The sequence below is a fragment of the Panthera onca genome, chromosome E1, assembly GCF_046562875.1.
Source record: "Panthera onca isolate mPanOnc1 chromosome E1, mPanOnc1 haplotype 2, whole genome shotgun sequence".
Lineage (NCBI taxonomy): Eukaryota > Metazoa > Chordata > Mammalia > Carnivora > Felidae > Panthera > Panthera onca.
Genome location: NC_138352.1, coordinates 34,016,423 through 34,042,290, shown reverse-complemented (window position 1 = coordinate 34,042,290; position 25,868 = coordinate 34,016,423). Strand labels below are relative to the sequence as shown.

The 25,868-nt window shown below is 36.5% G+C and overlaps 1 protein-coding gene across 17 annotated transcripts in view; it reads left to right on the top strand.

Moving 5' to 3' along the window:
* Positions 1-25,868, top strand: part of EFCAB5 (EF-hand calcium binding domain 5) — a 187,732-nt gene that overhangs the window by 73,269 nt on the left and 88,595 nt on the right. For all 17 annotated transcript variants that reach the window (XM_078437557.2, XM_078437554.2, XM_078437552.2 and 14 more), the window contains 3 exons: positions 7,004-7,160; positions 10,671-10,719; positions 15,875-15,945. In XM_078437557.2, the coding sequence (XP_078293683.1) occupies positions 7,004-7,160; positions 10,671-10,719; positions 15,875-15,945 (277 nt within the window). The remainder of the gene's footprint in view (positions 1-7,003; positions 7,161-10,670; positions 10,720-15,874; positions 15,946-25,868) is intronic.

Sequence of the window (25,868 nt, the reverse complement as noted above, 5' to 3'; positions counted from 1 at the left end):
TTAAATTCTCTAAACTATATCATTGTTTGGGTCATCTTACAGAGTTTTGGAGAAGTCCATTTATTTTAGGAATGAGAGTTTTTCTTACTTATATTCAAGAAAAAAGACAAATAAAATTTTTGTTTGGTTTGTCAAGACTTTATCTTCTGGTGATGATGTTAAAGCATTCATTTGCCTCAACTAGATCCAAAATTTTTTCATCTCACTACTTCCCTGGGTAAAAAGGGATTCGTCTCTGTTCGGTGCCCAAGAACAATAGATAGAGAAGATGCTCCTTACTGACTTGGAACAATTTTTATAGTGGTAGCCACTTAACTAAAAAATAAAATATCACTGTTGTTTGTAAGTTTTACATATGCAATATACCCTTATTGCTTTTCATCAGGGTTTCTGAACAACAGATAAAGAATTGAAGTGGACTTTAATTCTTGTGTGTAATTTTGCAAAATTGATATGTTAGGTTTCTGTCCTTTTGCTTTCCTTCAGATTTTCTTTTCTTTTAACATCTTTCTTTCAGTATCTTTTCCCTCTGACTCTTGATTCCTCCTGTGCTTGTGAATGCATATTTTATAAGTCACGACTGCCTTATTGTGAACTGATAATGAAAAGCATTTGCTTTTAAAATAGGATTATGAACTTCCAATAGCCTGATTATAGTGATGGTTACACATTTATGTATGTGTTTAAATTTATAAAACTATGTACCAAAAAAGGTCAATTTTACTATATCATATTTCTAAAAATAAAAAAATTTAAACAGTAAAGAATATTACAGAGATGTATATTAACTAACTGGAATTAAAAAAAAAAACTTTAAAAATTACAAAGAGACTATTAATGCTAGAATTTTACTATTCCAGAGAAGCAGGGCCTATTATACTGTAAATGTCCTCACTTTTCTCTACCAGTCCTGATATATAGTCCTGAGCGTAGATGAGAATTCAAATGAACTAGGAAGTAGATATAAGAGACGCAAGGCAAAAAGTTGGATCTTTTCCTGTGTGGCAATTATAGTGATGCCTACCAGGTTCTGGCTTGGTAACGATCTTAGATTCCTACATCCTTTGCTTATTGCATAATCAGTGTGGGGTCTGTGCAGCACCTTGAGATACCTTTTGTGCATTTTCCCTTTGACAACTCTTTATTAGCCTTATGAAGTAACAATGGAACATTTAACGCACAAAGAGAAGAATCACGACAAACTATTTCATAGAATTACTTTCTCCACCACAGCTACAAAAAGGAGAAAAATAAGTCAGGATAAATGCTCAAGCATTAAGGATACATATAAGCCAAGTAAAAACTAAAAGGAAAAGAGACAGCACTCTTTATTTTACTTAATATTTTAAAAAATGTTTTACTCAGTAATTCCCTGAGAATTAACTCGTTGTATAGTGTTCAAAGAACTTATGCAGACCATATGACAGCACCCATTGTGTATGTTTCTATTGGAATTTGGTATCTGCAAAGGTTTGATGATTTACTTCAAAGTACTTACTTTTTGTGTTTCAAAAAAAAACCCCAAATGTCTAACTCATGCTTGCCAGTCACTAGGACTTGGCAAGACTAAAGGAATGATATGGATCTTCTTTGGTTGCCAGGAGACAGTGACTTCCTAGACAGATGTCTGTCTGCTCATACACCACACCAGCTGTCACCTCTTTACCCAGCCAAACTCTTATGGTTATATTAAGCTAGGAAATCCCATGGGCGCTTCTCCCACAAGTGATATTATTAATATCAATCATTTTGTCAATTCATACTGAATATCATAGTTTATCAATCCAGTAAAACAGATTATGCCAAAAGTGAGTGGATAGATAGGGAAAATGTGTTTTTATAGCATTTGAATGACTATTATAGCCAATGGTGTGTGGTAGGACTTTATCAAGTAGGTTCTACTTTTGTTCAACCCGAAGCATAATAATAATGTTTATATATTACTAGTTTCCTATCCATCTCTAGGTCACACTTTGTTGCATATGTATATATCCCCTTATTAAGTACTTAGAAATTCAAGTTCTTACAGACTGAGAAATCATGGTCTCCTTGAATGTTATCCTAATATCCTTCAAACACACACCCTGAAACTTGATGGTGAATGAGTCTGTGGTCCTACTTCAGTGGCATAGACATTCCTAATGTTAAAAAGACTGAAGTTCCTAAGTCAAGTTCACTCCAGCTGGGGCTGGATATCTGTCACAATGCATGACAAGGTGTGGTGGTCCTGGAATAAGACTATCCAGGATATCCAGAAATTCCTAGGATTTGCCAGATAAAGCTATTGATTCATTTAAAAAAATTTTGTAATGTTTATTTTTTTTTTGAAAGAGAGACAGAGTGCAAGTGGGGGAAGGTCAGAGAGAGAGGAAGACACAGAATCCGAAGCAGGCTCTGGCTTCAAGTTCCGAGCTGTCAGCACAGAGCCCGATGTGGGGCTCAAACCCACCAATGGTGAGATCATGACCTGAGCCAAAGTCGGATGCTTAACCCATTGAGCCACCCAGGTGCCCCAACTATTGATTCATTTTAAACTATCCAGTAACTGATATCCTCAGAAGAAAATAGGATTTTTTTTTCTATTTATAGAAGAGAACAGATGGAAGACCTTATGTGCTACCACACTGGTTTATATATCCTCTACCCAACCTCAGTCCTACACCATCAAAATAGATGCTTTCCAGGACTCCCATGGGAAATATCCAGTGGGAAATGTCCTCTGCCTTGCTCATATGCTTCCAAGAAGGTGGTTTAGTTGGAGTTCAACCACCTGATTTGGAAATAGAAATCTTGACCACTCTTCAATTACTGTTGCTAAAAAAAGGTGGTGGGGGGAGGGAAATAGAAATCTTCACCATCAAGTCCAGCTTAAAACTTGCAGACACTAGATATGAGGTACCCAGCATGTAGTGAGATTGAACTCAGATCATAAAGCCCTGACTTCACTCATCTGGGCTAGATAGGCTACATTCTTTATGCACATCAATTTTATTATCTCTTACATATCAACTAAAGAAAACCACTAGCCAGATGTCCTTTCCTCTAATCCAGAGTGCCAGCTTTCTCCATCTAGAATATCCTTACCCTCCTTTCTCTTGCTGGACAATTTTTCCTTGTGCTTCAGGAATCAGCCCAAGTATGACTTCCTCTGGATACCTTCTGTCTCACCTTCTCTGGGTCAGGTACCCTTTCTTTATATTCCTGAAGCACCTGTAAGCTCATGTCAGCATTTAGCACATTTTTTAATGTAATTGTTGATTTACCTCCCTATAATCTCTTTGAAGACAAGGACTATTTTCTATCATATCTGTATTTTTAATACTGAGCACAGTACTTGACATGAGTTGGGGCTCAATAAATATGTGTTAGATAAATTAATAATTTATTAAGGAGTCTCAGTTAATCAGTATTAAGATAATAAATTATTAATTATTAATCTTATAAATTAAGATTTATTGAGGAGTCTCAGTTAATCAGTATTTATTGCATAACTATCAAGTACTCAATGTTGAGCCATACCTTATAGGGAAAAAATTCAAAATTTGGTTCTTGTTGTGAGGAATTTATACCCTCAAGTTGAAGAAATGTAACTAAAACATAGCTAACTTTATTAAAGCAGTTGTCCATATACATTTTCCCCACTCCCAACACATTTCTCAACCTGTTATATCTGGCTTTCATTCCAGGCTGTCTTTCATAAATGTCACTTACTGAGATCACAATGTTCTCCATTTTTCCAAGCCCAGTGGAAAGTTTGCAATCCTCATCTTACTTGGCCTCTTAGCAATATTCAATAATGTTGACCATTTCCTCCTTGAGATACTCTTTTCTTACCCTTCTATGATATTATTCTTTACTTTTTTTCCTTCTACCTCATTTTAGTTCTTCTCAGTATCCTGTGCTGGCTCATTCTCTGCCATCTGATCTTCAAATATTAAGGTTCCTTAAGTTGTGGTTGTCCTGTCACCCAAAATCATTGCTGAGTGCGCTCATTCCAACACATGACTTCAGTTACCATCTGTACCTTCATGACTCTTAGATTTAGATCTCTAGCCCAAACATCTTTTTTGAGCTTCAGACCAGTATATGTATCTACTCAATATCTGTACTTGGATGTTTCATAAGCACTTCATCTTCCACAAGTCATTTTCTTATTTCGTTTTGCATCAAGATTTTCAAGCCCAAACCCAAGAGATGCAACTTGACACCTTCTACTTTCTGACTGTGTGCTTTTCATCAATCATTAAGTCCTATTGGTTTTACCTTCTTCTCTCAAATCTGTTCGTTTCTGACCTTCCCTGCTGCTGCCACCCTAGTCTAAACTACCATCAGCTCTCACCTGCACTATTACAGCAGGCTCCTGATTGGTATATTTATATCCACTCTTACCCTCTTGCAACCCATTCTTTACTTGTAACAGAAGTCATTTTTTTAAAAAAGGTTAATCTTATTCCGTTTTCCCCCAGTATGGAACCTTTCAATGGTCTGCACTTACTCTTAAGATAAAGACCAAAATCCCTAAGTAGGCCTATAAGACTTTCCTTGTATGACCCACTTGGTCCCTCTCTTTGTTTGGCTAGATCCTCCACAAACTTTAGGTCTCAGCTCAGACATCATTTCATCCTTCTTTTTAATAAAGAAACAAAACCTAGTCTGTATTTCCGGGCCATTGAACACGAGACTCCAAATATAATCCAAATGGGTTAACTGGATCCTGGTAACGTCATCACCATCCAACCAAGCTAGCATAGGACTTACTTTCTAGCCTTCACTGCTGCCTCTCTTCTTCTCACACTCTATACTTACTCCAGGCATACAGGATTACTTTCAGGTCTTCAAACATATTATGCTTCTTTTCACCTCAGGGTCTTGTCGTTTGCCATTCCCTCTGTATCATTCTTCTCCTTCCTCTTTATCTTATCCTACCAATCCTTTAGAGTTTAGCTCACATACCACTTCATTGTGAAATTCTTCCCTTATATGATCTCTTATTGCACCCTGTGTTTCTCTTTTACTGCATTTATGACAATTGTAATGGTTGTTTCCCCTGCTATAATGTAAGCAGGAACTGTCTGTAGTATTCATCTTCACATCCCCAGTCTCTAACACTGTGTTGTATAAGTAATGCTCAATAAGTATTTGTTAAATGAATTAACTAACTTATTCTAATCCTGCTTTTGTTTTCATGATGAAAGTTTTCTTGTGTGAGTTTTGGGTTTGTTTGGGGTTTTTTTGTTTTGTTTTGGTTTTTTGTGGGCTTTTTTTTGCCTTTTTGTTCTTGTTTTTAGGCACATATGATTATTACAAGATATGTCTTAATTTGGGGTAATTATTTAATTTTGTAATCTCAGAATTAATTTTCAGTATTTAATAAGGAAGCTATGATAACTGTTTTTAATCATTTTATAAAGTTCTAGATAAGCCTAATTATTCATCTATTCAAATATTTGATTATCCAGTAACTTAGACTTTGCTTCAGTCATTATACCTTTCATAATAAGATATGGGTGAATAAACAAAAATAAGAGTTAAGTAAGTATAATAATTAAGTAGACACATGTCATATGTGGATTTTTATATGAATACTCATCACAGAAATAATATGGACATGCTCCAGGGATGCCAAGAAGTCCAGTTTAGCTTTGTGAAACTAAGACCACCATAGCTTAAAAAGAAACAAGCAAAAACTTAATTTATTAACTTTCCAGGCAAAGGAAGATACAGCAGTGAGGAATTCACTAACTACTTCACAGAAGGGGAAAATATAGGAGTTTCAAAAAGTTTATAATGGTTATAGTTATAACAACTGAAAACTATCACACTGTATGGGACAGAGGGAATCCATAGGTTTGTACATGATTGATTAAAACAAGTCCCATTGTTCAGCAGTCCAGAGTCTTCAGTTAGGCCCAGCAATGGTCTGGTACACTGCGGTCACTCGAAGTTTATAGCCAGTTCTCAATATAAGCTGATTAGAATTGGTTTTGATGAAATAAAACATTCAATTTTAATATAGGCAAATGATGCTGTAAGAGGAAGATGTTCCTTGCACTGCTTGAGTGAATGGATAGAATTTGAGCGGTCACAAAAATTTTGAAGGCCTTGTATGAGCATAAAGCAATGACTTAGGTTTCGATTGATTCTTTTGGATTATTAGAGGTATCCAATTTACCAGTCCTAATTGTAAATTCTTTTGCGTTTCCAAATCTATCAGATCAGATTGGAAGACCTTAGTCTTTCTTTTTTAAAGCAAGAATACCGGGCTCAAGCAAATTGTATTCGAAACCAGCAGATATTTTGATTACTTTGAGACATTTTGGTGTTTCAATCCAAACCAGTTTGGGGTTTTAGAGTCCTAATAGGGATGACAAATATGGGAACAATCAAAATCACAATTCTTCTCCCATTCCCAACATGGATAATGTAACTCTCTCTGAATATAAGGATAACTATGATGCTCAGGGACTGTCAAAGTATTTGACTCTGGATGTTTAAAGGAAATTGGCAATATATATTCCTAGACAGAAATCAAAAGTTTGGTCCAAGACATTAGAACTACCTAAGATGCTTATTATAAATGCAGCTTCTATACTTCCACTGTAGACCGGAAATCAGAATCTTTCCAGATGATTTCTGTATCCAGAGAAGAGAGAGTCCCACCACTGTAAGTCTTTAGTGCATTCAGCTTTGCTTTTAGGTATATGTGGCAGCCTCTAGGGCTATTTTAGTATTTCTTAAGTATGATATTTTCTTGGGCAAAATAAGACCCACCTCTATAAAAACTCAAATAATACTACAAGACAGCCTATGATCAGTGCCAAATTCAGTAAGTGTGGGGGGGGGAGAGGGGGTCACCTCAGGCCTAAATCAAGAAGATTTCATGGAGTAAAGACAGGAACAAATTTTAAATGAGGCTCTGAATTCTTGTTTTCTGCCATTTGAACAATCTGAATCAAACCCAACAGTCTTAACTCAACCTGTCTTTTATTTTGACCTCCTTCAGAGTATCCAAGATGAAGGAGAGTATTAAACAGAAACGAGAAGAAAGAGAATGCATAAATGAAGTCAAAATCAAGGTGGCCAATATACGGAAGCAGGCTCTGCAGGAGCAGTTCAGTGAATGGATTCTAGACCCCAAAGGAATGATTCCTCTGGTAGTGGTAAGAAAGGAGGATATCTGTGAAGGGGAGGCAGAGTGGGTGATAAGAGGATGATTGTTGGAATATTGAGTGGAGTGCCAGAAACCTACCTCTAAATTTTCAGTGTTACTGAGGTAAGCTGATTCTTGACCTGTTTGGTCCATGAGAGCTAATTTCTTCAATTTTCTCTTGAGCATTTTAAAAAAATTCTAGCTAGCTATTTCTAAATTCTAGCTATTTCTAAAATATTGACTCTGGCTGAGGTTCCCAAACTCTTCATTAAGGGCAGACATTTTCCAAAGAAGACATCCAGATGGCTAACAGACGCATGAAAAAATGCTCAACATCACTCATCATCAGGGAAATACAAATCAAAACCACAATGAGATACCACCTCACACCTGTCAGAATGGCTAAAATTAACAACTCAGGAAACAAAAAATGCTGGCTAGGATGAGGAGAAAGGAAACATTTTTGCACTGTTGGTGGGAATGCAAATTGTGTAGCCACTCTGGAAAACAGCATGGAGATTCCTCAAAAAATTAAAAATAGAACTAGCCTATGACCCAGCAATTGCACTACTCGGTATTTATCCAAAGGATACAGGTGTGTTGTTTCAAAGGGGCACATGCACCACAATGTTTATAGCAGCACTATCAACAATAGCCAAAGTATATAAAAAGCCCAATGTCCATCGAAATATTATTCGTCAATCAATGAAATTTTGCCATTTGCAACAATGTGGATGGAACTAGAGTGTATTATGCTAAGCGAAATTAGTCAGAGAAAGAAAGACAAATATCATATGACTTCACTCAAATGTGGAATTTAAGATACAAAACAGATGAACATAAGGGAAGGGAAGCAAAAATAATTTAAAAACAGGGAGGGAGCAAAACATAAGAGACTCTTAAATATATAGAACAAACTGAGGATTGCTGGAGGAGTTGTGGCAGGGGGGATGGTCTAAATGGGCAAGGGGCATTAAGGAAGACATTTGTTGGGATGAGCACTGGGTATTATATGTAGGGGATGAATCACTGGATTCATATTCTTGCACCATATGCTAACTAACTTGGATGTAAATTTAAAAAAGAAAGATATAAGCAGAGAGGGAGACTCTCTATATAAAAACAGGGAGGGGGACAAACTATAAGAGACTCTTAAATACAAAGAACAAACTGAGGGGTTCTAGAGGGGTGTTGTGTAGAGGGATGGGCTAAGTGGGTAATGGGCATTAAGGAGGGCACTTGTTGGGTTCAGCACTGGGTGTTAAATGTAAGTGATGAATCACTAAATTCTACTTCTGAAACCATTACTACACTATATGTTAACTAGCTTGGATTTAAATCTAAAAAAAAAAGGACAGACATAGTTTTTATTTTTCTCTTTGTTTATTGTATGTGTGACTAATTACTTCTGTAGACTAAGAGCCTGTGTCTTTTACCTTTAGAAAACAACTGTACTCTAACAGTTAAACATATTCTTTTAGGTGTACATAAGTGTGAGAACATTTCTTGGCTAGATACATGGCCAAGCATATTTTTAATTCAAAATGGATTATTAAAAATAGACCAAGGAAGGTAGGCCACAGACTGGAAGAAAATATTTCAAAAGAGACATCTGATAACAGACTATTATCCAAAATATACAAAGAACTCTTCTACAATAAGAAAACAAACAACTGACTTAAAAATTGGCAAAAGACCTAAACAGACATTTCACCAAAGACATGTAGGTGGCAAATAAGCATATGAAAATATGCTCCACACATGACATCAAGGAAATGCAAAATAAAACAATGAGATACCACTACACACCTATCAGGATAGTTAAAATCTGGAACCTTGACAACATAAAATGCTGCCAAAAGTGTGTAGCAGTTGGTGGGAATTGTTGGTGATAATGCAAAATGGTACAGCCACTTTGGCAGTTTCTTGTAAAACCAGACACAGTCTTATCATATGATCCAGCCATAATGCTTATTGTATTTACCCAAAAGGAGCTGAAAACTTATGTTCCCAGAAAAATCTGCATGTGGATGTTTACAGCAGCTTTATTCATAATTGCCAAAACTTAGAAACAGCCGAGATTTCCCTCCATGGTTAAATGGATAAATAAACTGTGGTACACCTAAACAATGTAATATTACTCAGCACTAAAAAGAAATGAGCTGTCAAGCCATGAAAAGACATGAAAGAGCTTTAAATGTGTATTACTAAGTGAAAGGGGCCAATCTGGAAGAATATCTACTGTATGACTCCAATTTTATGATGCTCAGGGAAAGGTAAAACTATGGAGAGAGTAAAAAGATCAGTGGTTTCCAGGAGTGAAGACAGACGGAGGGATGGATAAGCAGAGCACAGAAGATTTTTAGTGTGATGAAACAATTCTGTATAATACCGAAATGATGGATACACATCATGACACATTTGCCAAAACTCATAAAATGTACATCAAACAGTGATTCTTAATGTAAACTATGGACTTTGGGTGGTGATGTTTCATGTAGGTTCATCAGTTGTAACAAATGTGCCACTGTGGTGCGGAATGTTGATTGCAGGGGAAGCTGTGTATGTGGTGGCAGGAGGCAGGGAGTATAAGGAAAACTCTGCACTTTCTGCTCAATTTTTCTGTGAATGTAAAGACCTAAAAAAATCAAGTCTCCTTTTTTTTTTTTTTTAAAGTAAGCTCTACTCCCAATGTGGGACTTGAACTCAGGACTTGGAGATCAAGAATTGCATGTTATACTGACTGAGCCAGCCAGGGGCCCCTCAAGTCTATTTTAAAATTTTTTTTTCAACGTTTTTTATTTATTTTTGGGACAGAGAGAGACAGACAGAGCATGAACGGGGGAGGGGCAGAGAGAGGGAGACACAGAATCGGAAACAGGCTCTCAAGTCTATTTTTAAAAAATGGACCAACGCCACCTGGGTGGCCCAGTCGGTTAAGCGTCCAGCTTTGGCTCAGGTCATGATCTCACGGTTTTGTGAATTCGAACCCCACGTGGGGCTCTGTGCTCTCAGTTCAGACCCTGGAGCCTGCTTTGGATTCCTTATCTCCCTCTCTCTATGCCCTTCCCCCCATCATGCTGCCTCTCTCTCTCTCTCTCTCTTTCAAAAATAAACATTAAAATTTTTTTAATGGACCAAGAAGAACTCTGAAATTTTGTTTTTTAGTAATTGAGGAATGAATTATAGAGGATTCTTTGGATTGCTAAACTGGTTGCCAAAGGTGCCTAGTGTCTGAGGGTTGCTAGAAATGTCCTTGGAGGGGACAAAATAGGATCACTCTGGGCATCCTAGTTCTCAACAAAATGTTCTCAATGGGAGTCATTGAGGATATATATGAAAAAGCATTTGATAAACCTTGAAGTAGTATATAAACTAAATGTTAATTATTACTGTTTCTGTCCCTGAGTTAGAAAGGTTACCCAAGACTTAAATTGAAAGTTCCTACGTGGATTTTAGTCTAAAATACTAGATGTATGATAACTGAAGTAATATATGGTCTACTTTCTTTAATTTGCAGATTCAGAATGTCCTTCATGAATTTTTTCAAAATCCAGATTTCCAGCTTGGTAAGCCTGCCTATTCCTGTGGTATTTCTACTTGTCCCTCTTTTGCAGGGGAGCAGTGAGGGGAGGGATGCTGGATTACGATGAAAAGTCAATATTGAGAAATATGTTATTCAAAGCTCTTATAAATGTACTTAAGTTCTTTTGCTCTTTCCAGATGGAGAATGTAGAAAAACAGAAAAGCAATCAGCAATTTTCAATTCTTTTGAAATGCTGTTTTATTATAAATATTCTGTATTATCTCTTTATCATCCTATCAAGTTCCTAGAAAATATTACTTACATACACAGTATTTTAAAAGAGAGTTATAATGTCTGAACTATAATATAAAATAGAAATACAAGGAAAGACATAAGAAAATTATATGCATTGCATTAAAAGAATTATTCACCATGAACAAGTGGGATTTATTCCTGGGCTGTAGGGCTGGTTCAATATTCACAAATCAATCAACATGATACACCACATTAGTAAAAGAAAGGATAAGAACCATATGATACTTTCATTAGATGCAGAAAAAGCATTTGACAAAGCACAGCATCCTTTCTGGATAAAAACCCTCAAGAATGTAGGGATAGAAGGAACATACCTCAACATCATAAAAGCCAAATATTCAAGGCCCACAGCTAATACCATCCTCAATGGGGAAAAACTGAGAGCTTTCCCCCTAAGATCAGGAACACAACAGGCATGTCTACTCTCACCACTGTTGTTCAACATAGTACTAGAGGTCCTAGCCTCAATAATCAGACAACAAAAAGAAACAAAAGGCATCCAAATAGGCAAGGAAGAAGTCAAACTTTCACTATTTGCAGATGACATGATATTCTACGTGGAAAACCTGAAAGATTACACTGGTAATCTAGAACTGATACATGAATTCAGCAAAGTTGCAGGATATGAAATCAATGTACAGAAATTGGTTGTGTTTCTATACACCAATAATGAAGCAGCGGAAAGAGAAATCAAGGAATTGATCCCAGTTACAATTGCACCAAAAAACGTAAGATTCCTAGGAATAAACCTAACAAAATAGGTAAAAGATCTGTGTGCTGAAGACTATAGAAAGCTTGGAAAGAAAGTGAAGAAGACAGAAAGAAATGGAAAAACAATCCATGCACATGGATTGGAAGAATAAATATTGTTACAATGTTGATACTACCCAAAGCAATCTACATGTTCAATGAAATCCCCATCAAAATAACACTAGCATTCTTCACAGAGCTAGAACAAACAATCCTAAAATATGTATGGAACCAGAAAAGACCCAGAATAGCCAAAGAAATCCTGAAAAAGAAAACCAAGGCAGGAAGCATCACAATTCCAGACTTTAAGCTGTATTACAAAGCAGTAATCATCAAGACAATATGGTACTGGCACAAAAACAGGTACTCAGATCAATGGAACAGAATAGAGAACACAGAAATGGACCCACAAACGTATGGCCAACTGATCTTTGACAAAGCAGGAAAGAATATCCAATGGAATAAAGACAGGCTCTTCAGCAAGTGGTGCGGGGAAAACTGGACAGCGACATGAAGAAGAATGAACCTGGACCACTTTCTTACACCATACACAAAAATAAACTCAAAACAGATGAAAGACCTCAATGTAAGACAGGAAGCCATCAAAATCCTCAAGGAGAAAGCTGGCAAAAACCTCTTTGATCTTGGCTGCAGCAACTTCTTACTCAACACGTCTCCAGAGGAGAGGGAAACAAAAGCAAAAATGAACTACTGGGACCTCATCAAAATAAGGAGCTTCTGCACAGTGAAGGAAACAATCAGCAAAACTAAAAGGCAATCGACAGAATGGGAGAAGATATTTGCAAACGACATATCAGATAAAGGGTTAGTATCCAGAATCTATAAAGAACTTATCAAACTCAACACCCAAAACACAAATAATCCAGTGAAGAAATGGGCAAAAGACATGAATAGACACTTCTCCAAAAAAGACATCCATATGGCCAACCGACACATGAAAACATGTTCCACATCACTCATCATCAGGGAAATCCAAATCAAAACCACAATGAGATACCCCCTTCACCTGTCAGAACGACTAACATTAACAACTCAGGCAACAACAGACGTTGGCGAGGATGCGGAGAAAGAGGATCTCTTTTGCATTGTTGGTGGCAGTGCAAGCTGGTGCAGCCACTCTGGAAAACAGTATGGAGGTGCCTCAAAAAACTAAAAATAGAACTACCCTACGACCCAACAATTGCACTACTAGACATTTATCCATGGGATACAGGTGTGCTGTTTCGAAGGGACACATGTACCCCCATGTTTATAGCAGCACTATCAACAACAGCCACAGTATGGAAAGAACCCAAATGTCCATGGATGGATGAATGGATAAAGAAGTTGTGGTGTATTTATACGATGGAGTATTACTTGGCAATCAAAAAGAATCAAAAGAAATCTTGCCATTTGCAACTACATGGATGGAACTGGAGGGTATTATGCTAAGTGAAATTAGTCAGTCAGAGAAAGACAGAAATCATATGACTTCACTCATATGAGGACTTTAAGAGACAAAACAGATAAACCTAAGGGAAGGGACACAAAAATAATATAAAAATAGGGAGGGGGACAAAACAGAAGAGACTCATAAATATGGAGAACAAACTGAGGGTTACTGGAGGGGATTGTGGGAGGGGGGATGGGCTAAATAGGTAAGGGACACTAAAGAATCTACTCCTGAAATCATTGCTGCACCATATGCTGACTAATTTGGATGTAAATTTAGAAAAATAAGAAATAAAATAAAAAAATAGTTTCTAGACTCAAATTTATTCTAAGGAAGTTTTTTACCTACTTGAATATTTGGCTGAATGGAAAAAGTCTTCATTGTGCAGGAATTGCAGGATTTCTGACCTGACTCTAATTCGTCATCATTGTGGCAACAAAAACGTAAACTGCGGATTTCCGCCATGGTCACAAGAGGCAGAAAGAGACAGTACTATAACTACAGAAAAACATAGATTTTGATGCTTTTGTTTTCAGAATTGTTTCCTCATATGAGATTAAGCAAAATATTCTGACTTGTAGGCACGCCTGGCTGGCTCAGTCAGAAGAGCATGTGACTCTTAATCTTGGGGTTTTGAGTTTGAGCCCTATGTTGGGTGTAGAGATTACTAAAAAATAAATAAATAAATAAATAAAAATAATTCTGACTTGTAGAATAAAGCACTAGAATTTGGGTCCTGAGATTTACATTATTTATATCAAGTTGCTTTTTTTCAATTGATTTTTGACTGCTATTATATTGATAACAATAGATTGTCTGAAATCTATTCTCATATTTCATTTAAAAAATAAAATATGCTTCCCATCTTCCTGATAACTGGTCCCCAAACATGATTGGGGCCTTGCTGACAACTCTTTCTCCTACCTTTTCACAGCCTATCCAAAATATAGAATTTTCCATGGTTAGAACAACCTCAACTTCTCCTTCAGAAAAATCTGTGAATAACTTCTTTTATTTTTATTTATTTAGTTTTTGATAAGTATACAGAAGGAATGAGTGAAGAGAGCTCTATTTGAAATTGTGATAAAATTAGAGAAATTCCAGACCATTCTAATTGACAGTGATTGTTTTCTCTTCTTACCTCCTATACTATCTAGTATTTTCTGTACCATTTATTCATTCATTCATTCATTCAGTAGTTATTAAGCTCTCAGCTAGTTCCAGATACTGCGATGAGGTAGAGGAGGCAGACAGGACTAAGGCATGTTTCCTCTCAAGTTTCTCAAAGTCTAGCCAGGAGACAGACACATACACTTAATAACAGCTATTATCATTAGAAACCAGTCTGGACTGCATAATCATCCAGAGCTTGGGAGGAAGTTTAGGATGAGGCTAACAGCATCTAATGCATAAGCTTATACTAACATTTATACAATCTTCTTATGACAATAACTGATATAATAAATCGTTACAAAAATCAAGAGTATTAAAGAATCTTTTATGTACCAGACTATGATAGGCAGGAGAAGTTGCTGCTAGAAGTAGGAGAGGAAGCCAGTGCTTTCATCATGAACTTCTAAACAGTTTGTGTGTTTGTGTTTTGGTAAGGTCAATAAAGGTTTCATAATTTTATATCAAAAGGAGGTTTAAAAAAATCTTTATTTGAACTAACTGCCACATTTACCGTTATTGATCATTCTGTTATTCATGAAACTCTTTTTTTCTTGGCTTTTGTGATATCATTCTATCTTGATTTTTCATCTATCACTGATCACCTCTTAGCATTTTTGTTTCTCGGTTCTTCTTTTATTTGTACCTCAAATGTGGCTTTCCGAGTTTCCTTTTTGGCTCTATTATCACTTTACATACTATACACCCTCCTTGGGTTTTCTTATTTAAACCCATGACTTTAGCTAATGACCCATCCGTATATCTACATTCCCATCCCAAACCTTCTCCCTGAGTTCCAGATCCTATTTGAAAAGATCTACAAGATGAGTAAGTGAAAAAAGCAAGTTGCAGATCAATGTAACCATATTTATGTGTAGGAAAATAAAAGGTGTCTAACATATTTAAAAATGCTTAGAGAAGTTGCTTGAAAGGTGGCAACAACAGTTGAAAAACAGTGGTTCCTTCTGGGGCAGAGAGGAGTGAGAATGCTGGCAGTGGGGAGAGGGAAAAGGTAGATATTCATGTTTTACTGCTTATGTTTTTGTATTATTTGAATCTTTTACTAAAAGAACATATTCATATATTTTTTATTTAATTTAAGAAACATTAAAGACATAATATTTGAAAAGAAAGTTTATAGAAGTGTGTTTTAGGACCTGCTTCCTTAAATGCTAGCATAAGCCAACACAGTTGTTTTTGTAATCTTTATGCTATTGACATGCATATTTGTTTTTACTTTATCTCAGGCTGGTCATTAAAAATGTAGGCACGTTTATTTCAGTGTTTGAGTTGCTCAGTTAAATAAAAGCCAGGAAAAATAATCATTTTGTAGGAATTGGAGTGTTACTCAACTATATAATCATTTACTTGTAAAAACTGATGGACATTAATTAAGGAATAATTTTATGTTCTTTTTTTTATGTTCTTTTAAAGAGCTATAAAATGAATATGAAATCTGACTGTATTACAACCAAACTAACTAGCAAATAACATTTTCTTCCATAATTAGAAGCATGTTGCAAACAATTGGATATTGCTGACTCAATGGGACCAAGACTGAACAAAATGGAATTTACAGAAGTAAGAAGTTATGTTATTTGTTATTTGAATCAAATTTTTTTGCCAGTTTCACTTCTGGGGGATGTCACACATACATTAACTTATAATTACATTAAATTAAAGCATACTAACTTACTTTGATTCTAAGATGCAATATTATTTTAACTCCTCTGAAGTTAGGGTACATTTTATGATCAAAGGCATTTTACAATTTCTTTCAGTTAGTGGTACTCATGATGTGAAAGTGAAAAACTTCCACTCACACCTTCAGTTAGGATCAAGAAAAACCAGCTTCTTTTTTTTTTTCAGTGAAATCTAGTTATACAAATAATAATGAAATCTAAAAATGGAAAAACATCTCTTATAGGCCAGGCATTGTCCTAAGCTATCCATGTATTAACTCAGGCAACCCTCTCCGCAATCTTTATTCCTGCTTTTATAGAGGAAGACACTTAAGGTGCAAAAAGGTTAAGTAATTTGCACAAGGTCTCAAAATTAGTGAAGCTGGGGAAATTTGTACTTAGGCAGTTTAGTTTCAAAGTCTACATAATATTTCATCTGTGAAAGTATGGGATTACTTTTGTATTGATATTGTATTGGGATAAGCAAAAGAAACAATGTAATAGTATCAGAGTCATGTCTTTTACAGGCTGCTTTTTTATTTGTTCATGTCTTTCCTCTAATTTCCCTTGTTTTTCTCTGAGTCCCAGAGTCAAAGTAACTTTTTCCTTCTCCCGCCTCACCCTTGCTCCATTGTAGATGATGACTATGTACTATATACAGTTTCAGGGTTCTATGTGAAGGATTCTGGAATCCTTCTTGAAATCAGGAGATAAGTTGGAAAGTCAGGAAAACTAATATTAATAGTTCAAACCCCCCATTAAAACAAAATTGTATACGTGTACACACACACACACACAAAGGTATTATGTAGAATGCTAATGATTTTGTATCAAGTATTATTGGGTATACATCACCCATACCCATTTCCTCATTTTAAATGTGTAGATATGTATACACACACACACACACACACATATGTGTGTTTTATATGTGGATATATATGTATTTGTATAGGATTTGTGTGTATGAATGCATGTATGTGTGTATATGTATATATTTGTTGAATTAATTAAATGAAGGGAGAAAAACAGTAAGACTGACATCAGACTTCACAACATTCAATTCCAGAAAACAAGCAATGTCTATATTGTTCTGAGGTAAAAAGAAAAGAAAATGTGACCTAATTACACTATAATCCATCCATGGTATAGTTTAGAGGCAATATGCAGACATTTTCAACACAAAAGAACTCAGAAAATATAATACCCATGTGACCTTCCTGAAAAAAGAAAACTATTTTATAATAAATTCAGCGAATTAATTGATGAATCAAAATAAATGTTTCAGGAATAGCGAAGCCATTGTAAAAGAACAGGAAGTGCTTTTTATTGTGGTGTAGTCCCAATAGCTTAATTTTGCTTGAGGAGACATATCTAGAAAAATGTTTTGACAGCCAATGTCAGAGACATCACTGCATGTTTTCTTCTATGCGTTTTATGGTTCAGGTCTCACATTTATTTTTTTTTTTTCAATATATGAAGTTTATTGTCAAATTGGTTTCCATACAACACCCAGTGCTCATCCCAAAATGTGCCCTCCTCAATACCCATCACCCACCCTCCCCTCCCTCCCACCCCCCATCAACCCTCAGTTTGTTCTCAGTTTTTAAGAGTCTCTTATGCTTTGGCTCTCTTCCACTCTGCAGGTCTCACATTTAGGTCTTTAATCCGTTTAGAGTTTATGTCTGTGTATAGTGTAAGAAAGTGTAGCTGTCTAGTTTTCCGTTTGTTGAAGTACCATTCTAGTACCATTTGTTGAAGAGACTGTCTTTTCCCCATTGTATATTCTTGCCTCATTTGTTGAAGATTAATTGACCATACAGTTGTGGGTTTATTTCTGGACTCTTTATTCTGTTCCATTGATCTAGATCTCTCTTTTTGTGCCAGTACCATATTGTTTTGATTACTACAGCTTTGAGTATATCTTGAAACCTGGAATTTTGATATCTACAGCTTAGTTCTTTCTCAAAATTGTTTTAGCTATTTGGGGTCTTTTGTGGTTCCATACAAATTTTTAGACTATTTGTTCTAGCTTTACATAACAAAGGAAGGCATCAACAAAACAAGTAGGCAACCTATTGAATAATAGAAGATATTTGCCAATGATATATCCAATAAGGAGTTAATATCCAAAACATATAAAGAACTTATATAACTTAATACCAAAAAACACTCCAATTTAAAAATGGGCAGAACACTGAATAGAATAGATATTTTTCTATTTCTAATTTTAATGGGTGTTTTGAGCCATTAATATTAGTTTTCCCAATATTTCCAACTTCTCTTCCTGAAATATAAACAGCCCATATTAAGGTATTTCATTATAGAGAAGAGCTGTTACATCAACAGAAACCAAGAAAATATTTCTTGTATAGAAATATTTATTGAAAATATTTAATTATCTGATCAATAAATCATTGAACCATTCTGTATAACATATGACATAGAAGTAGTGTTTGGAACAGTGCCTTTTTTTTGGTGGAGGGGGTGGACACTTGCTTTTAAAGAGATTTGCTTTGGGGTGCCTGGGTGGTTCAGTCAGTTAAGCACCCAGCACCCGACTTGATTTCGGCTCAGGTCGTGATCTCACGGTTGGTGAGTCCGAGCCCCAGGGTGGAGCACTGCATTGAGTGGCGCGCTGACAGTGCAGATCCTGCTTGGGATTCTCTCTCTCCCTCTTTCGCTGCCCCTCCCCCACTTGTGCACTCGCTCATGCTCGCTCTCTCTAAAAAAAATAAGCTTTAAAAAAAGATAAAGAGATTTGCTTTCAGGCTATTTTGTCAGCACTCATTTAATGACACTGGAAGACAATAAAATTGTAAATGCTGGGTTTAAAGGCAAGATATTACACACACCAGCCATCCAGTGAAGATACTATGCCATGAAATTACCCCTCTGATCATTTGTAATGAGCCGAGTGATTAGCATTCAGGATGGAGCGTGTTTGGAGAAAGTGGAATCATTGAGTAATAATTAATATAGAGAAAAAGACAAATGGAGAGAATGAAAGGTCACAGATACTTCTATATACATATCATTTTCCTAGGTTTCTGTTTTCTTTTTTTTTTTTTTTTAATTTTTTTTCAACGTTTTTTATTTATTTTTGGGACAGAGAGAGACAGAGCATGAACGGGGGAGGGGCAGAGAGAGAGGGAGACACAGAATCTGAAACAGGCTCCAGGCTCCGAGCCGTCAGCCCAGAGCCTGACGCGGGGCTCGAACTCACGGACCGCGAGATCGTGACCTGAATGAAGTCGGACGCTTAACCGACTGCGCCACCCAGGCGCCCCTCTGTTTTCTGATATATAAATGAACAGGTGACAATATTTTTGTTGAGTGTAACCTCTCTCACTTTCCATCTGTTTTACTCTAGTAAATGAAGATCAAAAGTAACTGTTTTTAGAAGAATATTTTCTATTCTTTATAATATATTATGTAAGAATATTTATGTCTAGTCTCTTAGTTATTAAGTATATACTAAATATTTATTTACTCTCTGGTAGGAGAGATGTCAAAATAGGAAGTTGTATTTCTTACCCTTAAGGACCAAATAATGCCTTGTTGTGTGGGAGTGTGCCTATGAGTATATATGTCATATGCATGTGTGTGTGTGCGCGCATGTGTGTGTGTATGTATGGGCATGCATGCCCACACATGCTGGGTGGAACTGGAGTAGGATCTAGGGAATAGAAGGATCAAAATATAAGCACATTAAGGACACACACCACAAGATAATTACAAAGCAACAAACAGGTTCAAACCATTATGATTACTATATTCATCACTGCCAAAGGATCCATTGTAAAAGAAAAACGAGGCTTCAGTGGGGCAGGTTTCATGTAGGAAACTCATCTGGTGGTCATGAGGTTTGAATTTTTTCCACCTGCCATACCTGTAGCCCCTTACTTTGAAAGGAACCTTAATAACAGTGCTTTAAACATTAATATATTGACAAGAACAATTTAAAATGTAGAATGTACTGGTTTATCTGGGATTCTTGTTTTGTTTTGTAAGTTGGATATTTAGACACAAAAGAAATATGTTTTTGGAGAGTGTCAGGCTTGTTTTGAATTCTCAGAACACTCTGGTTTCCAAAAGACAACTCATTCCAGGAGACAAAACTTAGCATTTGTATCATTTTAACACTGGTGTTCAGTTGTCCAAGTCGATATTGAATATAAGTTTAAAAAGGAACGGAAGTCTTAACCCTTAGATTTCACTGTGTCCCCATTAGCATAGTAACTGCATTACTGTGTTCAGGCCAGAAGTAAGCAGTTCCTGATAGGTGTATCCTTCCTGAAATTTCCAGATTTCAATCCTTCAGAGGACAAACCTTTCATTTCACCTTTCATCTGATTAATTAATTTGTTTATCAGCAGAGGAAAATCACCATGAATGTGATTATAGAGAATTTAGTTAACTTTTTTAGGTAGGAAGTTTCTTTTTTCATTTCCTGGACTCTTTGAGCTCTACAAATTTCATTTGCTTTGATAAAGAATTTTTTACTAATTTGCTTCCAGAGAAGTCTGAGAGTTGGACATGTTTAAATTTTTCTTGGTACATTTCAAAGCAAAATTTACTGTGAGTTGTTAAAGTGCCCATACTTTTAATTTTATTTTTTAAGTGTTTTAATTTTTATTTTTGAGAGAGAGAGACAGAGCATGAGCGGGGAGGGGCAGAGAGAGAGGGAGACACAAATCTGAAGCAGGCTCCGGGCTGTCAGTTGTTAGCACAGAGTCCGACACAGGGTTGAATTCCAGGAGGTCATGACCTGAGCCGAAATCCGACGCTTAACAGACTGAGCCACCCAGGTGCCCCTAAAGTGCCCATAATTTTTAAATGACAGTCCCACAAGTGGCTGTATGCCCTCCCTCCAAAAAAAAAAAGGTTTCCGTAGGTTGTTTGGAACTTCGAACCCATTTCCTAAATAGAAGCAATATTTTGTGTAGTGGCTGGAGTCTGTGGTTTGAATGTGCCTGAAATGGAGTTCTTAATAAAAGTGACTATTTCTGTGGGGAAAATGCTACCTGAAGAAGGCATCACCATGCACTACCAGGGAAAGGAAATTTGTTATCTCTAAACCATTAGTGATGGCCACATACAAGACTTTTAGTATGACAAGAGTTCATGGAATGAGGGGTAAGGATGGCCTCAGGTAGAGGAGAATCTTCTAAGATCCCAGAGTGAGGAACTGAGGGAGGCTGACCTCTTATCACTGCAGATCCTCCTTCCCTACCTCTGGGGGCTCCAGAGATTGACATACTTCTGTTTCTACTGATTGTATCAGCTGGCTCTGGCCTGGGTTATATTCCTTCCCTAGTATAATTTCAAAGTTAGTCCCCTGAACTCTTGCCTTCAAAGTAGTACAAAGTATGGCCTTCTCAAACAAGAGTGAAGTCTTTCAAAGCATTATTCTCTAGGAGAGTGTGACCTGCTTATCAGTTCTGCTCATTCTAGGCACCAGACTCCTGACTCAAATTGTCATTTGTGTTCATCATCCTTCCCGGTTATCTATAACAAATACATATTCTTTATCTTGTGATTACATAAATACAACAAATGGTTTGAGAATGGATGAATGCATACCATAGAATAAGAACTCTCTGTACAGCTTGTCCTATGTGTGGTTGTCCAATGGGATGGTAATGGAAAGATGCTTCACACACAGTTAAAGGCTGTAAAATTTCTTTTATAGCAAAGGATTCAGGTATTAACAGAGATGGTTTGTTCTATAAAGCAGGATACAACACAGTATGCTTCCAAACAGAGGTTCCTCCAGAGTTTCCCACAGGAATTAGACCATTGGCATGGATCAATGTTTAGAGTTTCAAACCGTTCTGATTTGCTTGGAAGTGAGGGGTTTCTTAGAACATGGGACTCTCAGTGCTAAAACTAGGGAAGTCCCAGGCAAACTGAGGCAGTCAACCACTCTGAGTTTGCTTTGCTTTGCTTTGATCCTATCTCCTACCTGGTCATTGTGGAAACTCTGGCTGCACCTATCTGCTCACCAGAGGCAAGTGAAAACAATCTAGCATCTTGTTTACTGTGGGACTGGGTAAAGTGAGGGTCAGTTTCCTGGGAGCATCCTTCAGTAGGCCTGGGCTTCAAACAGTCTGAGATCTGCACCTGAATTATATAATAGGCTTGAGAAGAATTCTATGCAAAAACTACAAATACTATACAGTGGGATTCAGATATTAACTTCTGATTTTGTGACACTAAGAAACTAGGGAGTTAAAGAGGAGTAAATAAAGGCCACATCTCTGCCTGAATTCTCTTCTCTGGGGCTTAGTCTGTTCTTGCTCCGTAGTGGTCTGCTTTGAGATAGCCACTTTCTTAGGCTCAGTTGTTTTGTCAGCCTTCAAGCTGATGTGACTCAAAGTTTAAATTTTAAAATAGAGCGGTTTCATCAAATTACTCAAAGACTGTATCTTTCCTTTAACATATTCTACTAAATCCAGGCTGTGCATTTTCCCCAAAATGGTATGTATCTGAGTGACTCTCTATTCTGTTATTTATAATTTTACATTTTGTAATTTGTGTTGTTTTGTTCTGTTTATTTTGTGTTTCATATGCTTTGAGTTATGGCAGGGAAGGACAGAAGAAGGAAGAATGATGGCTTTTTTTGTGTTTTTTTTTTACCATTTAATTTAATTTATTTTTTAAATTTACATCCAAGTTAATTAGCATATAGTGCAACAATGATTTCAGGAGCATATTTCTTAATTCCCATTGCCCATTTAGCCCATCCCCCTTCCCACAACCCCTCCAGTAACCCCCTTTTTGTTCTCCATATTTTAAGTCTCTTATGTTTTGTGTCCCTCCCTGTTTTTATACTATTTTTGCTTCCCTTCCCTTTTGTTCATCTGCTTTGTATCATATGAGTGAAGTCATATGATATTTGTCTTTTTCTGACTGAAGGAATGATGGCTTTGGTGGAGGTAGAGGTAGGAGTAGCAATATCTTGTGAAAACTGCATGAGGGAAATGAGGGAGAAATGAGGGAATTTTAAGCCCAGGAAATGGGACGGTCTATGGTAAACTGTCCTCCCAGGTGTGTGTCTTCCTACGTGGTCTTCAACTGTAAGAAATACATAAATCAAGGAATTTGCTGATCAGTAATTTCTTATTGTTTGTATCAGTTTGCTAGGACTACCATAACAACGTACTGGGTGACTTAAACATCAGAAATTTAATTTCTCACGGTTCTGAAGGCTGGAAGTCCAAGACAAGGTATTGGCAGGGTTAATTTCTTTTGAGGGTCTCTCTCCTTGGCTTATAGATAGATGGTCATCTTCTCCCCGTGCCTTTGCATGGTCTTTCCTCTGCACATGTCTGTGTCCAAATTTCCTCTTCTTATTAGGACACTGGTCATATTAGCTTTTGGCCCACCCTAATGACCTCATTTTAATTTAATTATCTCTTTATTTTTTTTATTATTTTTTTAACTTTTTTTTTTATTTTTGAGACAGAGGGAGACAGAGCATGAATGGGGGAGGGGCAGAGAGAGAGGGAGACACAGAATCGGAAGCAGGCTCCAGGCTCTGAGCCATCAGCCCAGAGCCTGAGCGGGGCTCGAACTCATGGACCGTGAGATCGTGACCTGAGCTGAAGTCGGACGCTTAACGGACTGAGCCACCCAGGCGCCCCTTAATTACCTCTTTAAAGAGCCTATCTCAAAATACAGTCACAATCTGGGGTACTAAGCGTTAGGCCTTCAATGTATGAACTTTGGGGGGACACAACCTAACCCATAACATTGCCTAAGCTGCCTTTTACCAATAGGGGGAAAATCGTGTGTTTCAGTCTGTTACTTTTATTATTTTTATTTTATTTATTTTATTACTTTTGTTATTATTGGATAATTATATATAATATGTATTATATATAATATGTACTATATTATGTATTATTGGATAATTGAATAAGGCCTTTGTTGAAATTCATTTGTTAAACAAATGATTCTGATTTTCAAAAATTGGAAAAGTTAAAGTATATTTCTGTTTTGTTGGGCATATTAATTAGCATTAATTGTTTTTAAAAATTCCCTCTCTGAGACTGGAAATCTAATTTTCTGTCCAAATCCTATATGAACACACCACTTCTTCAATGATAGATAGCCAATATAATCTGTGTATTTCAATATTTTATAGTCCTTATCTGCAGGCATTTCTGAAAATGTTATATGCTACCAGGACTTACATATATAGTTTGGAAGTTAATGCCTAAAACAGCTTCCAAATATAGTTTTCTTTCCATCACTCTTATATTACCCACTTCATCAACTCTCCAGTATGTCTACAATTAAATAAATATGAATCCCAATGGCCCAGAGTTGTAGAATTTAACAGTAGCTATCAGTCTGTTAATTGTGACTTTCACTACATTCTCAACATTTTGGTTTTCAAGTCAGAAAGAAAAAGTCCAGAATTCATCACACTGGGACCCAGAACATGAAGATAACTTGATTAAGTACAATTCAAGTGTTTATCAGCTCACAGAGCTATTAAACTGAAGGATATTAGTAGTTCATTATATTCTTAAATTAGACTAGGCAATCATTTCAGGACTGGCAGGTATTCATTGTTTTATTCCTTGGGAGGCTATGCAAACACAAAGGTCATGTGTTTTTGCTTTCTCTGTTTTTAGAAGAGATACCGGCAAACTTCTGTAATTGTTCTGTTTGGAATTTGTAGTTAGTTGGCAATTGCTAGTCTTTACGTCATATAGCCCACACTTACAGAACACACTCACTCAGAAAACCCATACTCTATAAATCCAGAATGTTGAAGTGTCTCTTGGAGAGGCAGTTAAACTAAGCCGTGGTTTAATAGGATTACCGCATCCAGAAAACTCAAATGTCTTTGTGGTCAATTCCCAAAAGGTTAATTTATATATTAGGATTCTGGAATAATTAGGATCAGTCGCCCGCATGTCATATATTTCAATGGTTCTCAGCCTTTAGTAAACATAAAAATAGCCCAGAGGGTTTATTTTTATATTATATTTTATTTTATTTTATTTTTTCACTCCAGCGTGGACTTTTTATTTCAAGTTACCATGTGTAAAGTTGGAGGAAAAAGACCCAAGTCTGTCTCCTTGACTGGGGCCCACTTAGATTTCTATACATAGTTTACACAACCACATGCCCCCCACTGGCTATTGTCACAGGATTTCTGAGTGTTGAGATACAAGGAAAGAATAACAGCGGAAAAGTGTTTGGGTCCGTCCGTATTTTAAGAGGGGGAAAGAAAGATGATTTCCCTTCTCCAAGAACTCTGGGGGCAGCTAGTCTGGTCATGTGACATTAACTCATATTATTTCTGTTCTGACTCTGCACACTTGTGACAGGAAGGAGCCTGTTTAAGAGCTAGAAGTGTATTTTGCTCCCAGAGGGCTTTTAAAAACACAGATTCTGGATCCCACTCCCCTCTCAGAGTTTCTGATTCAGTAGATCTAGAGTAGGGTCCCCAAATTTACATTTCTTCTTCCTTTTTTTTTTTTTTTTTTTTGGAGAAAAGTGTTTGTTTCTTTAAACACATTTTGCTTTAATAGCCACCCAAAGGATTGTGTTTCTTTCTTTTTTTTTTAAAGTTAAGTTTCTTTTTATTTCCAGTTAACATACAGTATCATATTAGTTTCAGGTATACAATATAGTAACAACACTTCCATATATCATCACCCTGTTCTCATCACAAGTGCTCTCTTTAATCCCCATCACCTATTTAACTCATCCTACTCACCTCTTCCCTCTGGTAGCCATCAATTTGTTCTCTATAGTTAAGAGTCTGTTTCTTGATTTGTTTCTCTCTCTTTGTCTTAT